General features: G+C 40.0%; 1 protein-coding gene across 2 annotated transcripts in view; it reads right to left on the reverse strand.

Moving 5' to 3' along the window:
• Window positions 1-1,440: 1,440 nt before the first annotated feature.
• Window positions 1,441-14,784, reverse strand: part of KLHL2 (kelch like family member 2) — a 48,240-nt gene continuing 34,896 nt past the window's right edge. For both annotated transcript variants that reach the window (XM_026041704.1, XM_026041705.1), the window contains exons 6-15: window positions 13,603-13,712; window positions 12,056-12,172; window positions 10,961-11,110; window positions 9,967-10,084; window positions 9,141-9,338; window positions 8,371-8,472; window positions 7,230-7,358; window positions 3,026-3,166; window positions 2,712-2,855; window positions 1,441-2,222 (exon numbers count right to left, since the gene is read on the reverse strand). In XM_026041704.1, the coding sequence (XP_025897489.1) occupies window positions 2,194-2,222; window positions 2,712-2,855; window positions 3,026-3,166; window positions 7,230-7,358; window positions 8,371-8,472; window positions 9,141-9,338; window positions 9,967-10,084; window positions 10,961-11,110; window positions 12,056-12,172; window positions 13,603-13,712 (1,238 nt within the window). In that variant the 3' untranslated portion in view covers window positions 1,441-2,193. The remainder of the gene's footprint in view (window positions 2,223-2,711; window positions 2,856-3,025; window positions 3,167-7,229; window positions 7,359-8,370; window positions 8,473-9,140; window positions 9,339-9,966; window positions 10,085-10,960; window positions 11,111-12,055; window positions 12,173-13,602; window positions 13,713-14,784) is intronic.

Consider the following 14,784-nt stretch of genomic DNA (forward strand, 5'->3'; position numbering starts at 1 on the left):
GCCCCGCCCCGCGCGGCGCTCATTGGCTGGCGGGCGCCGGCGGCGCGGAGTCAGGCCGGCAGGCGGCGAGGCGCCGACGCGCGCCCATTGGCTGGAGGGGTGGAGTGAGGATAGTGAGACCTCGGCGCGCGGCCAATGAGGCGGGAGGGAGCCCGCGTGACGTCGACGACGTGATGAGGAGGAGACGGAGGTGGGCAGAGGGCGGGGCGGGCCTCGCCCGTTGCCATGGCGCTGCGGGGACCGTTAGCGGCCGTTGCGCAGGCGCAGGAGCGCTGCGCTGGCCGGCCCGGAGCGGGGGCGAGAGCAGCCGCATTTTTTCTTCCCGCCGCCTTCTCGCGAAAAATCGGTGGCTGTTCTGCCTCTCCCCCGCTCCCTACCATGTTACCTGTTTTTCCKTATCCTGCCTGAATTCCGCAGGATCCTGGGAGGAGGAGGTGGAGAGGAGTGACACAAGCACTACAGACCCAGGGGCTGTGCACGGGCACGGCTCAGGGGCCAGGTGTGCAAGGGCAGATACTGACCTGGGCGAACACGAGCTCCCTGCGCACAGGACTCCTCCCTCACGAGTGCAGGGACAGGCTCCTGGGCTGTGCAGCACCCTCCTCGTTATGCGTATACCTACACACAGGTGTCCTGCAAACCACCACGATCAAAACAYGGAGCTGTGCCTCCCCCTTGTCCTGTAGCAGGCAGAAAGCTTGTTTTTTGCTGGATAGTTTGTTCTGTTTCAAATAAAACAAAGTGCCTGTATTCATGATGCATCATACAAGAGCCACAGTTAAAACACTCCATCCCTTTAACATTAGCATCTCTACCAACAGTCTAACAATAACCGAGTTCTCAGCTCTAATATTAATTTCACAGCTCATACTTTCTTTYTCCCCACAAGTAAAATAGTGGCCACATCTAACATCTTAAGTGAAGACCAAAGCTTTCAGAGACAAAGCAGCAGCCAACTAGTGGTATTCCTATTACCACTTCTACACTTCAATCATAATTCTCTTCAACTCACTTGCATTCAGCTCTTTAAAGCAGTATTCTCCTCCAAAAAAAACATATTGTCACAAATTACTTGTGAGACTTGTATTGAGAAACACAAGTTTTAAGCAAATTTTGTTGGCATTATGAAACAATATATAAACTTTTATTTAAAGAAAGTCTCCAATATGACAATAACTTTGGTCATGTAAAAAGAAGGCTATCTAAGAAGAAATAAAAATGAGCTGCTCCACAAACATGGCCACATACAGTATATTCAGATATTAGCTAATAGCAGCTAAGGTTACACACATAAGTAGACCTTAATACCATGCAAATTCAACTTCAATACATTTGTTATAATTTTTCAGTTATTTTCATGCCAAATCACCTTTTGGATAAAAACATCTAATATGACCAATATCAAATGGAAGAAAAAAAAACATACATACAGACATCATTTTTATTAAAAGAAAAGCTTGAAATTACACCTGTTCAAGGAATATTATACCATCTCCAGGCTCTTTCAGTGAAAATTAGTAGTGTTAAACATTGTTAAATATCAAAAAATACAACTCTGTTTTACAACATAGTACTGGCATATTCAAAGTACTGTGCCAAATTATAAATAGTAAAATCAGATTTTGAAGATCTTTAATGAAAAGCAACACACATATGCACATATTATGTAACAAAAGTTTTATAAAAGCAAACAAATATACCCCATGCCAGCTTGAATTACTGAGGTGGGATTAAATATCTATTATGAAGACTGACAGCTCATTTCTTTAAATATATCTATTAGTCTCTGGAAAAAATAAGACAAAAATTTACTTTCACCAGAATACACACCATTCTTCACTGACAATCCATTTCTCAGTCATGACTGACATGAGTTGGTCCTTATGAAAGTGGCTTTTTTTTTTTTGTTTGAAGACCTTGCAATTGAAAATAATAATAAAAAAAGTCCAAAGAAAAACGGTCCACTAGCCTTTAAAAAATCAATCACCTCCTGCTCGACTGCAGAATAATCCTACACATTGCTTCTGCCTAGAGTAATCTTCATCATCTGTCATCTGTAATTGTAGACAGCCACATCTTCCACTGTGACTCAAGGTGCAGCTACAAGTAGAGAAGTGCTTAGATACTCAGTCACTTCAAATATACTTGAAGACTGCTTCTAGTGCATAATCAAGTTGAAAATCCCTTCACAGATCATAATGGTTTGTCAATAACTGTTACACCTAAAGTGACAGGGAAAAAAAAGGGCATAAAACCTTAGGTAGTTTTCTCATTGTTTTTTCTCATCAGTGAAATAAAGCTGTAACATAGGCTTAAGTAACTCATATGAGTAACTGCATTTATTAAAAGAACCCTGGAGCACCTTTACATTTCTAAATACTGAATCTTTTCAACAAAGTTCAATGCGGGGCTCCCACAGATGGTGACACGATACAGATTTACTGTTAACTGAAAAGAAGGCAAGTTATAATAGAATTGCCTTTCACACCAACCACTGAACTGCTAAATCAGCCATGAGCAGAGTTTAATGCCATCTTTTCTTTTCAGTGAAAAGCTGTTTAAACCATCACATTTTTTCAGTACGTTCACAGGTTTTTAACTTTCCCAGTATTTTGTTGGAATGCTTTGTCAAATTTCTCATCCTATTCCATTCTATCATGCTACTGTTTAACATACAGCAGAAAGGCTATTTAAGACAGTGTGCACTTTACCTGCATAACTTCTTCCTGTACTCATACAAGATGACACAACTGTCCATTTATCAGTTGTTGGATTATAATATTCCACTGTTGATAAATTACAGGAACCATCATCTCCTCCGACCACATACAAGAGACCATTTACAGCACAAACACCTAAAATAAAAAAAAAAAAAGGAAATGAATTCAGAAAATACATTGCCTGTTATACTATGAAAGCACGCTTTCTCTTCTGTGACACAAAGAAGCAGGAACAGTTAAAAACCATTAAGATTTGGTATGGTAATACCCCATTTCCAGGATTTTAACGTAGCCATAGTACACACCTGCRTTCCTTCGGCACATGTTCATATCTGCAACTTGCTTCCACGTACTGGCAGCAGGGTCATATACTTCAACACTTTTTCTTACCAAAGGCCCATCATGACCACCTACTGCATACAATAAGTTGTTTAACACACCAACACCTGTGAACATACAAAAATACTCAAAATTAACCAGAGAATGGTGTGACTGATAAGAGGGGGGGATAGTGAACAGCATGTCTGCCAACATAAAACTTCCATCCAGTCAGTGTTAGGAACTATTTGAGAAGATATCTGGGTCAGATGCATTAAAGCAAAATGACGGTAACTCAAGCAAGACATTGATAAAATGCCTTGCATGGCTTCCTATATAGCAACACACAAAGACCCGAGTTGTTCTTCAACAAAAGATTTGGGAAATTTGGGGAGAAAAGTGATGTGCAGGAAAATGAAGACTGCTGAAATTTGGGACCAATTAGGWGTGACAGTAAGTGACACAGTATGCTCAGCCGTGACGTGATGAAAAAGCGTAAGTGCTATTTTAGAAAGCAGAAACTACTTAGTAGAAGCAGAATGGGTGAACATTAAAGTGTGAGAATACCTGATAAACATAAATAAAACCAAAGTAAAGAAACAACTTCAGCGAGCACCTACCTCCTCCAGGACTGGAGGAGAACATCACCCTTCCTTGAACCAAGCTCCAGTTAGCAAAATTTCCAAAAGGTGCTGAAAAGCRTGAATATTTCTGGCATCTCCACTACTTTATAAGAAAGTTTAGCCATCTATAAGCATGTAAAACTAGTCTGGATTTACTTGCTAATTAGGTTGAATGTTATCGAAAAGATGGTATTARGGAAACTAAAAAGAAGGCCTAGTTATTTATCCATCACTTTATAATGTAATATGATAATCTAAGCACAACAGATTTCAGAAATGCAATTATGGGTAGTAAGATTCGCAATTAGTGGGCAAGAGCATTAACATTCACTACTATGAAAGTAGACTGGGAGATCTAATATATGTCCTATTTAAGATTATGAAACTTGGAGCATAATATACAGATTTGCTAATATAGTTCTTAAAGAGTTACATGGGAATGGCATAATTCAAAATCTTTAGTAAAGATTAAAAGCAAGCAAAWAAAMCAAATAAGAATACAAAAGATAAGCTGAGTCCTAACARCAAGCTATATAATAATAGAAAAAAGAAAAATGAAGAAACAGAAACTAAAATATCAGCTGAAACAGCTTTGGAAACATATCACTAAGATTGTGTGTAAAGACTAGTCTTACAGGGGAAGAAAACTGACCTTTACTGAAATAAATTTTCTTATTTAAAAAAACATTTTAGTAATTATAGAGAAGAGTTAAGTGGTAGAAATCTTAAAAAAAATCTTAATACTGATTGTTAGATCATGCTCTCTAATGTTTTATCAGTGTTATTCACTATCATCTCCCCATATCTGACTCGGTTAATACAATGCCTGTTGGATTGCTATTATTTCTGGCTGTCGTGTCACAGCATAATGTGACGGCTTGTCTCCCTCCCACTCTGATGTCACTTCATTAGACAGGGCAATATAACTTACGTCTTTTGTAGCATTGCACGTTACAGAACTGGAAGGAAGGCTACAATCTTTAGTTTAAACATGTAATATGCTACAAACCAAGCAGGTAAGTGAAAGAATGTGCTTCACAGATCATTTATTCCCCCACCCCATCTTCCTCTGTAGATCCAACTCTCATATTTAGCGTGCATCATATTTCCATCTGCCACATTGCCATATGTCTTCTGTTCCTCTTTGGTCCTGCATTTTCCCCTGAACCCACACCCAGTTTCCAAGTCCTACCTTATTTCTTGCTCCTTCCGTCTGGATCTTCTTGTTGCCGTCTTCTGAGTTCTCCTTTGTTACTTGTCTTCCCTGCCCATTGTCAGGACCCTGTCTTACATCTCTCATCCCTCCCAAATGGCCTATATCTGGGTTTGAAGTTCCTCATCCCAATATCTTGCCGGAAACAGATCTCTCCCCACACTGATAACCGAGAAGCAGCTGGTACTAAAGAACAATAACTGAGGGTTACTGAAAAACTGAAGTTGCTTTTGGATGAAGCTGGAGCAATAGGAACAGAAGAGATGAGCTTAAGTTCCTTGAGATGACCAGAAATCCATAGATTTAGTATAGGAATGCAACTCTTAGGTTAGTACCTGACACAGCTGTAGGACTGGTGGCCAACTGAAGTGCTTTGGTCACACTCAATGGCCACGATTTGAACATGATCATCCACTCCTCCCCCAGGTACCATTTCCCACTTACAGAACAGAGCGGCACTGAAGCATGTTGGGGAAAAATAAAAAACACTATTTCCATCCACAACCCTCCTCCCTCCTTTTTTTTTTTCTCTCTCCACAGAAGACAGTGCAAAAGGCAGCAGAGACCCAAGCAAACAGACCAGGTTCTGACCTCTTGGGTGAGGGAAAGGAAGATGGAGCAGGAGGATTCTAGAAGTTTGTGTGCCTAAAGCACTAAATTTCTGTCTTTTCAAAGTAATTCAACACCAAAAAAATCTGAAAATTTCTAGCATATTAACAGGCTACAGGAACAAAGGAAGTGTGCGGAAACAGATTTTCTTTTTTTTAAACACTCAGATAAAATGGGTGTGCTGGCAGATTGGAAAGTGAAGCTTTGTCACAAGCCTTTGACATGATTTGTCTTTGTAACAATTCAAACAGTTTGCTTGTTTTATATAAATGTTTGCCTCAAAAATGCCAAGAGTAGCCAATAGCATTTGACAGTACCCTTACTACAAACTCTGGCCATTTTTTAACCCAGCACACTTCCAAGATAGACAAACTAAATAAATAGAAGTTTCAGAAAACAGCTATATTAAATACACCCTACCATGTCTCCTTTATTAACTTTACAGTTCCAGTTTTAAAATGTTAAATGTTAAAGTATTACTTTTAGCAATATGAGACAAATCCACCTAACAGTGTTGCATGAGCATAATGGAAGTATTACAGAGTGTTTTAGTTTTAATAATGACTTTAAAACTGTTAAAAATGTCAGCTGAAATAATTAATTTGGACTGAGTTTAAAGTCAGTTAACACAGATTAAAAACTGTGCAGAGTTAATAAACAGAGAATAAATGGAAGGCAAGATGGAAAGTTGGGATAACTGAGCATACTAGAAATTCATCCAGTTTTATCTGTAGCAACATCTCCTCCAATTACGAGACACATTAATGCAATCACCAATAGGCATTTGAAGGGTGGTGCTAAAAAGCACCATTGAGTACATGTCAAAAAGGATCGAAACAGGTAAGAAATAAAGGCAGAAAAATAGTATCATGCAATTTGACTTGAAAAAGTCCAGCTGAATGCATCTAGAGAAATAAAACAACTTCAGCAAGTTGAAAAAACCTGAAACACCAAAAGACAAATAGAGGACAGTGAACAGTAAATGACACTTGAGTTCACAGTGTAAATAGATAATGAAAATGCTAAGGTCATTTTGAAGCTGTGGAAGCGTCGTTTGGATAAACAAGAACAGGAACTTTTGAGGTTATTGGAGAGAAAGAGACATGTGCAGAGTTTCAAGAAGAAAGAAAGAAAATCCTAATAAAAAAATAAAATGGAATTTCTGAGATTATGAAGAAATAAACAGATACACCATGGCTAAAAGATAAAGCAGGAATAACATATAATAGCCTATAAATATCTAAAGGATGTAAACATCAGGTGATGAAAAGAACTACTGAAGATGAAACAAARGATACTTAAGTGGAAATAGCAGGACAGAACCAACTATACGAAAWAAAGAATGAACAAGGACAACTTCCTACAAAAACCCAGAAGGCAGAACAAGTCCTCCACAGAGGTGAAATCTGTTGCCAGTTCACAGGTAAAAATCAACTTGATTTGAYAGTCATTTCACTATTCAGCTGACACCACCTGGACTGACGGTGTATATTAAYCTCTGCGCTAATAATATTAGAAGCTGGGGAAGAAGAGGGAATATGAAGAGTACAAAAAGCAAAGGAAAAATGCTTACCATTAAGAGACTGAACCTTACTCTACAGGATGGGTTTGTATTTATAACCTGCAATACATCTGCCCTCTAAGAGGCATCCCATTAGGCTCAGGTGTTAGCTTACCTTTTCAAAGGAACGTTAAACCCCCAACTTGCTCCGGCCGTACTGCGAGCACGGACTCTTGTTCACTCACCTGCTCCACTGCGCCTCGTGCTCATTTCTGCCACGTAGCTCCACTCATTGGTATTAGCATCATAGCACTCCACGGAGCTAAGGCACTGGCGCGAGGCGCCGTCGTAGCCGCCCACGGCGTACAGCTTACCTGCAGAAACAGGGAATGCCGCCCCTGGAGCTGCTGCCAGAGCCGGCAGCTGGCCCAGACTCCCATTACGCTGATGGCAGCGCAGCCACCAGGTTGTCCTGGGAAGCCTGCAGCTTTCCCAGCTCCGTGTACGAGGGCGCAGGCCGCCAGGGAGACCAGCCCCATGCCACAGAAGCCGCGTGGTGCTCAGGGCTGCATCACTCCCAGCTCTCCAGATCACGTTCCCGCTTCCCTAGGCGGGCACCCTAGGCCCAAGGCAGAGCGCATGTGCTCAGGCCGCTTTCCCTGGCTTYGCCTCTGGGACACAGGGCTCTGCACGGACATTCCGGCCTCCCCATAAACCAGCGCTGCCTCCRACACCTCCCACCAGCGCTCAAGCACCTTGCCCAGACGAGAGCACCAAGAGCCCCAGGTTGTGACTGGTCCACAGCTTTTTTAGACACTAAAGGACACATCTACAGTTTGGGCTTACTTTTTATTTAATCTACAACAGGTAGGGTAGGTAGCCTGCAAACCTAAGCTAAGATTCTCTCACCATTTAAAAAAAGAAAAAAAATATTGCTATTACAGAACACTACTTACACTTTTATTAAAAACACTAAAAACACTAATGCAAAAGCAATTTCTTCTAACCGCTATGCCAAAGGTGAAGGGTAGCCAGTTTAATGCTTCATCTCACATTACACAAAATGAATAAGGTAGTAATAAAAGAAATATTGAAAGCTATGCTAAACTATGCTAAAAGCTAGCTAAAAGAAAAAACATGGTTTGTTGCCACCATTTGAATTACAAGGTTGAGCAAAAACCTAAATCTGAAATACTTTTTTCTAACACGTAAATAGATAGTAGGGTAAAGATTACTTTTCAGCCTCTTATTTTTCACCTCACTGCCAATGACAATAAGTCACTGATAGTGTTTGGAAATGCTGTTTTAATACATTTTTTTCCACCGTTTATACATCTCCCAACATTTCTGCCATGAACTAACTTTGCCGAGAGCACGAGGACCTACCTCCAACAACACCTACGCCCACGCTACTTCTTCTTGTGTTCATTGGAGCTACATGAAACCACTCATTAGTCTTTAAGTTGTAAACTTCAACAGATGATAAACCTATAAAAGCAAGAGGGCATTATTTTCTCTACAAATCTGGGAGCAACACCTYGCCTCGTGTTCACAAATCTAGAAACAATACAATGTCTACCACTCAGAAATTGTTTTATATCAAAATTGAAATTATTATTGCATTTTAAAAATTGTTAATTACCGTGTAAAAGACATAAGAGATGGCATTTAGATAGCCAATTACCGCCATCAYGTTCTTGGATTTGGAAAATAGGCAACTGAATAACAGCTTTTGTGTAACTAAAAATTCTTCCTTGGGTTTGTTCTTTTTAATGACGACACCCAATGCTCTCTACACATGTTCATCAGAAATAACTCTGATGGAAAACGACCATCTCTACACAAATGGTTTAATGCATCTGCGACGAGAATGAGCTGTGTGTGACCAAAGTTTGAATTTCCACGATTCAAACAGCACTGTTTGCACTCCGATGGCCATTAGGCCTCAACTACTAACAGCCGAGCAATCAGCCCACTGCTCGGTACCAAGAAGAAGCAGGTGACCATTAAAGCACTTCCTATGCCACAAGATGCAAGCTGTCCTCCTGCTTTGTTTCATGGCAATACGAGGAAAGAGGAATTCAAATCCGATACAATTATGTCTAGAGGAGTCAAAACAAATCATTTCAGCAGCATGGAAAGGTCAAGGGAGGTACCTGTACTTCCATCGAATCCTCCCACAGCATAAAGAAGGCCGTTCAGCACAGCAGCTCCCAAGGTGCTTCTCCTGTCTTGCATGTTAGCAACGCTCGTCCACTGGTCCTTCACGGGATCGTAGGAATCCACGGTGCGAACCCGCAGGGAGCCGTTGAAGCCGCCCACGGCGTAAACCATGCCTCCCATGTACACCATGCCTGGCAGGGCAGCRCGGAGCACAGCTCAGCTCCTCACCAACCACTTCATTCCGTACGGGACTACCGCCGCGCTCCAGCCCGTTCAGAGTGCTCAAAACACCAGCAGGCTTTAAGAGCTCCCTACAGCCATACTGGACACTGACCAAACACAAAGTTTGGATACTTCTTACGAACAGTTTGCACTTCTGAAGCTTAGGCTTGCTAAATTTCTTCCTGCTTTTACCTCAGTTGTTTTAATTTGCATTTTTAGGATCAAGTGGGCACTTGATTCTTCAAATTCTTCATATCATTGAATAATAATGAGGTATTTAAACTATAAATATAAATATATAAAAAACAATGCTCTTATAATGCATCAACATATTAACTTATCTATGTGATGTAATGAAGCAGATTATTTTATAGATTAGAAACTGAAGGACAAGCTAAAAGCAAATTATTTACTTTGTATACTCCCAGATTAGCAAATGAGTAACTGGAATTTTCATAACACCCACTAAAGTTAAGATTTATCCCTTCTAATCCCTTCTCAAGATGAGTTTCCCAAGTGTTCCAAAGCAGACACTTTAGGCAGACACCTCAGTCCTGCAGGATTACAAAGTGCAACAAAATACCAGCTGCCATTTACCTGCTCGACATCTTCTGGAAGGCAATTCAGCCACCTGATGCCAGCGCTCTTCTTTAAAGTCATAGCACTCTACGCTGCGAATAGCTTTTGGTGCCTGTCCTCCAACGACCATCATCAGCTAGAAAGGAGGGAGAAACAGGCACTCACTATTGACATACATGAGAGCACCCGAAAGATGAAAGAAGTGCTAAAGATAAAGGAAGCTTCTGTACAAAAAGTAATTAAGGATGATTCTCCTAAATATGCAATATGGGTCTTGCAAATAGTCAAAACTTTCTTTTTTATTTTAAATATGCAATTTGTAAGTTGTATGTTCAGTGGAAATATCTGAAGTAGAAAAACAGTAGGCAATTAGAATCGAGAAAGAGCTCCCATGAATGAGGCAGATTCTATYGGCTCTTCAGAGCATATTTTGACCTGGTATATGAGAATTCACATTCTACAAAATTCAATGGAGCTATGAATGACCATCACAGAACAGGCTTAGTTAACTCCTTTGAAAGAAAAGTGCTAAAATCTAAAGTCAAAGGAATGGTTCACCTAAGTTTTCCCTGTTCCATCATTCCAGATCTCCCACAATGGTACTTTGAGAAAGCTTTTGTAGCTCACTAGAAAAAGATAACAAAAAACACCACCCACCACCAGAAAAAGAGCAAGACTATCTGGTGTTTGTTTTCTTTATTTTTTTCCTTCGAGATCAAAGGATTATATTTAGCTATAATTAAGTGAAATGTCTCCACTCAAAAGCATCATTCCATAATTCCCACCAGGCCTATTTCCTCTCTAGCAACCAGGAGCACCCTATCCATAYCAAAGCATAATATAAATCTAAAATTCAATAGCTTGCTACATCTTTTTAGTGAATAATTCCTGCAGATTCCCTACTCCTACTCCCCTCTGGAACAGATCAGTTGATAGTCATATCCTCCTCAAATCTGTTAAATAAAACTGAAGTCTAACGTTTGAAGAAATAAGCAGACTGGAAGAGTCTTACCTTGGGAAGACTGGCGGGTGTTCTCAGTTTTGTTCGAGTGCTTTTCATCAATGCCCGTTGCTCAGTTGGCAGCAAGTGATACTTCATAGCTTCAATGAGGTAATCTTTACAAGCACTGCTGTTCTTAACCAGTATTTCTTCCTCAACTCTCTGTTTATTAATAGAAGTTTGACAAGATCTGAGCATGCAGCAAAACACAAAAATGAAGTAAAACACAAATCACAACTTAAAGTAAAATAAGTCTGCATCACAATAACAAATGCAGATCCCCAATTTTTAGATCGTAGTTCAACAACAGACACAGAATTGTGATGGCAACATGCAATCATTTAAATAAAGAATCAGGAGATGTAGATTCTCTAGAATCTTCAAAAACTGTTAGGCAAATAGTAGATCACTTGCCTCACAGTCATGCACWTTTCTCAACTTTTCAAATACTGAAAACTCAGGGCACTCAATATGGGGAGGGAGGAAAGAATTTAATGAACCAGTATGCCACCCTACAAGAGTAAAAACCCACAACAAACCCCACAGATTTCTAATATAAGCACTTACCAACATGCTATTAAATCTATTAATGTCAGGAGTGAAACGATGTTTCTTTGTTAAGTATTTAAACTGATACCAACACATTCAAAACGATCTTATAAAAAATATAAATAAACTATATTAAAAATATAAAATATATAGCATAGGTATAGAAACCAGGTAAAGAAACAGGCTTCCAGGTTTCCTTTGTYGGTAATTTTCAACTTTTTTTTGTATTAATTTTAAATGCACTTATGAAAAGCAGTGYTGTAACAGAGATCATACTCCAAATGACAACTAACCGGGTACCAGCAAATTCGATAATTTCAGGTTGCGGGCACAGCTTGACAATGAGCCTGCACACGACCAAGCCATGGCTGCGTGGCTGCCTGCCCTCGTGCTTGGCTCCCGTGACCGAGGGTGCGAGCGACGCGCTGGTCGTACRGGGCAGGTCGCCAGGTTTTTATTTCTATTATCAGCAACAGGCTATTTTATGGTCTTTAAAATGACTCGTTTGGCATTAAAACAAATAAGAGGGAAGAAGTGCTTGTATTCCTTTGTGCTTACCTGAACTAAATACTCCCGGGAAAGCAAAGGCAGCCGAACATGCTCCATCAGGCGTGCCATTAGCTCCTGCCTTACATCTTTGTCATGGTTTACCCACGCTATCACTGCTTCAAATACCTTCCAGAAAACAAACAAATGTGAGTCCCTTGGCTTACAAATTAACACGTATGAGAGTATCAGTGTGCCTCCACACACAGCTTTGGCTTAGACTAAAATTCCTATTAGAGAAAAAGAGCACCGCTCCCATTATTATCTTATCCAATCTCAGCATCTCACCCAATCTTATACTTATCCAATCTCAAATTCCAAAGATGCATTAGCCAGTCTCTTTTGGTATCCTTCCTCTACTCGTGTTTCAAGGATAACAGCACTACGCTTACAAAATGTGTTGACAAAATTAATTATGAAGGTACAATAAACTATGGAAACAAAAAATAGAGTAAAGAGATTACAATCCTCCTTTTTTTTTTTTTTTTTTCCCCTTCTTGTCCTGGAGTTTGGACTTGCCACACCGTCATTCAATGAACCTCACTATGTCTTGCTACAAGAAGCAACCCTAAGCCTTGTTTCTCTTCTACTGCACACAATTAACTACTTGCATAGGGCATTAAAACTTTAATTACACTCAGGAGAAACAGTATAGTAAGTATTCAAGGCAGATCTAGATCTTTTTATGGGAAGGTTTTATGGGAATAGCAACATGACTACTCATTGCAGTTTAAGCAGATAGTTCTTCAGGTCAAAGTTTCTACAATCTGCAGGAAAGTTTTAACACAGAACACTAGCTGGCCGCTCAACTGCTGTTCAGACGTGTTTTTGAATATGAGTTAGCCTCCTCTTGGACGAGGAGTTTTAGAATAACTATATATTCCTTCAAAAGAAACCAGCATGTTTTTAAGTGATAGCAACTGCACATACATTACATAAGCACAAAATGAATGTGGCTGCGTGTGCAAGCCAGGGCAGGCTCAAGGCCATGGTATGGGGCTCATAGGAGCTCGTGGAGTTCTACAAAYGACTCGAGAAGGACGAGATCTGGCTACAGGTGAGCCAAAGGCTACTGCAACTTATTTTGATTTTACAGGCTACCTAGCCATCTCCTTCACGATCCACATTTGGCCAGTTAGTCTCACCTGCCCATACACAYACATCAACAGAGCTGGGGATCTGTTCTTCAACATGAAGACTGCTCATGATGTTGGTAGGTGGCACGTACTCACTCTTTATACTACTGTTTTAGAGTTACTCCTTCCTTGATAAACCAAACCCGTGCGCAAGTGACTCAGCATGAGTTCAGTTGGCTCTACCCAAAGATGAAAAGGGATTTCAATTTAATTTARCTTTTAAAGAACACTGGATTAAGTGATTTAAACAGTTTTAGAATTCCTAAGGGTTAAGATTAATTTTCAGCATCAAATTGACCACCCTTTGAGGAAATAGAGCACAGTATAGATTTAATTTCACTGAGTAAACAAATGATTCAGACGAGTATAGGAGARCAGTGAGAATAAGCTTTTATTCTCTCTCATCCAAAATGATGATCTTACCTTCTCTTCTGAGACAATGGTAAGTTTGTCACTGGATATCAGACTGCACACCTGCTCGACACCGAGATTGAGGTATTCTTCACTAAGTACCACATCAGAAAAGTGCTGTTCTGCTTGGAAGAAAAAAGTACTATAACATACGGTGCTATGTGTAACCAAAATATGCATTAAACAACACAGGGGAAAAAAAAAAGAAGAATTTGATTCAATATTCATGGTATTTGTTACATCTAGAAGCAGCATTTTAACTCAAAACATTTTATAATAAAAATATTTCATAGAAGTTTAAAACATTTTATATAAGCTTTGCCTAACACACAACTTTTATATTCAAAGGCTCCTTAAAATAATGTAAATCACATTACACTCTAGGGATTAGTTAGAGCAATTTAACATTTTCGAATTACTTTAGCTCAATATTGTCCTTAACAATAACTTCATTCACATTTTGCTAGCTTTGTATTCAAAAGCACACATCAAAAAGATGCCGAAAAAGAATATGCCCTATCTATTGCTAGTAAACATGCTTTAAACCTGCAGTTCAACACAAACAATGGCCAAATCATTAGTTTCACAATCTAATGCGAGCAAACCAAAAAACTGCTCAACAGTTTTTGTGTCCGACTGCCGCTCTCTGAGCTTACTTACCCAGTCAGGGATATTCTGACCAGCGTGAGAAAATAATATATCACAGTCTCCACAAGCTGTAGAAGCTCTGTCATTGTTACATGGGTTATTTTTTTAATGCCTTAGAATAAACTTCACAACACAATTTAGTGATTTGAACCAGATGCTTTCAGAGTCGCTGACTGCTTGAGGTTGGAAGGGACCTCTAGAGGGACCATCTAGTCCAACCCCCTGCATATGCACCCAGAGCGCGTGGCACAGGGTGGCATCCAGGTGGGTTTTGAAGACCTCCCTCCAGGGATGGCGACTCCACAACCTCCCTGGGCAGCCTGTTCCAGGGCTCTCTCTTTCAACACAGGGCATATATCAAGCCACCACTTATTCAGCTGTCTTCTCCCTTCTCTAGTAAGTTTTTTTTACACCATTCAACTGCTTAAATAGTTGCCCCATCCAGTTAATCTCTTCGGCTATGATTAACAGAAATCAAAATGGGCAGTTGATACTGGGAATTTAAGAACTTGCTCAGAATCAGAACATGAATTATCAAATATATTC

Source organism: Nothoprocta perdicaria, unplaced genomic scaffold (assembly GCF_003342845.1).
Source record: "Nothoprocta perdicaria isolate Ctin4 unplaced genomic scaffold, notPer1 scaffold_29, whole genome shotgun sequence".
Lineage (NCBI taxonomy): Eukaryota > Metazoa > Chordata > Aves > Tinamiformes > Tinamidae > Nothoprocta > Nothoprocta perdicaria.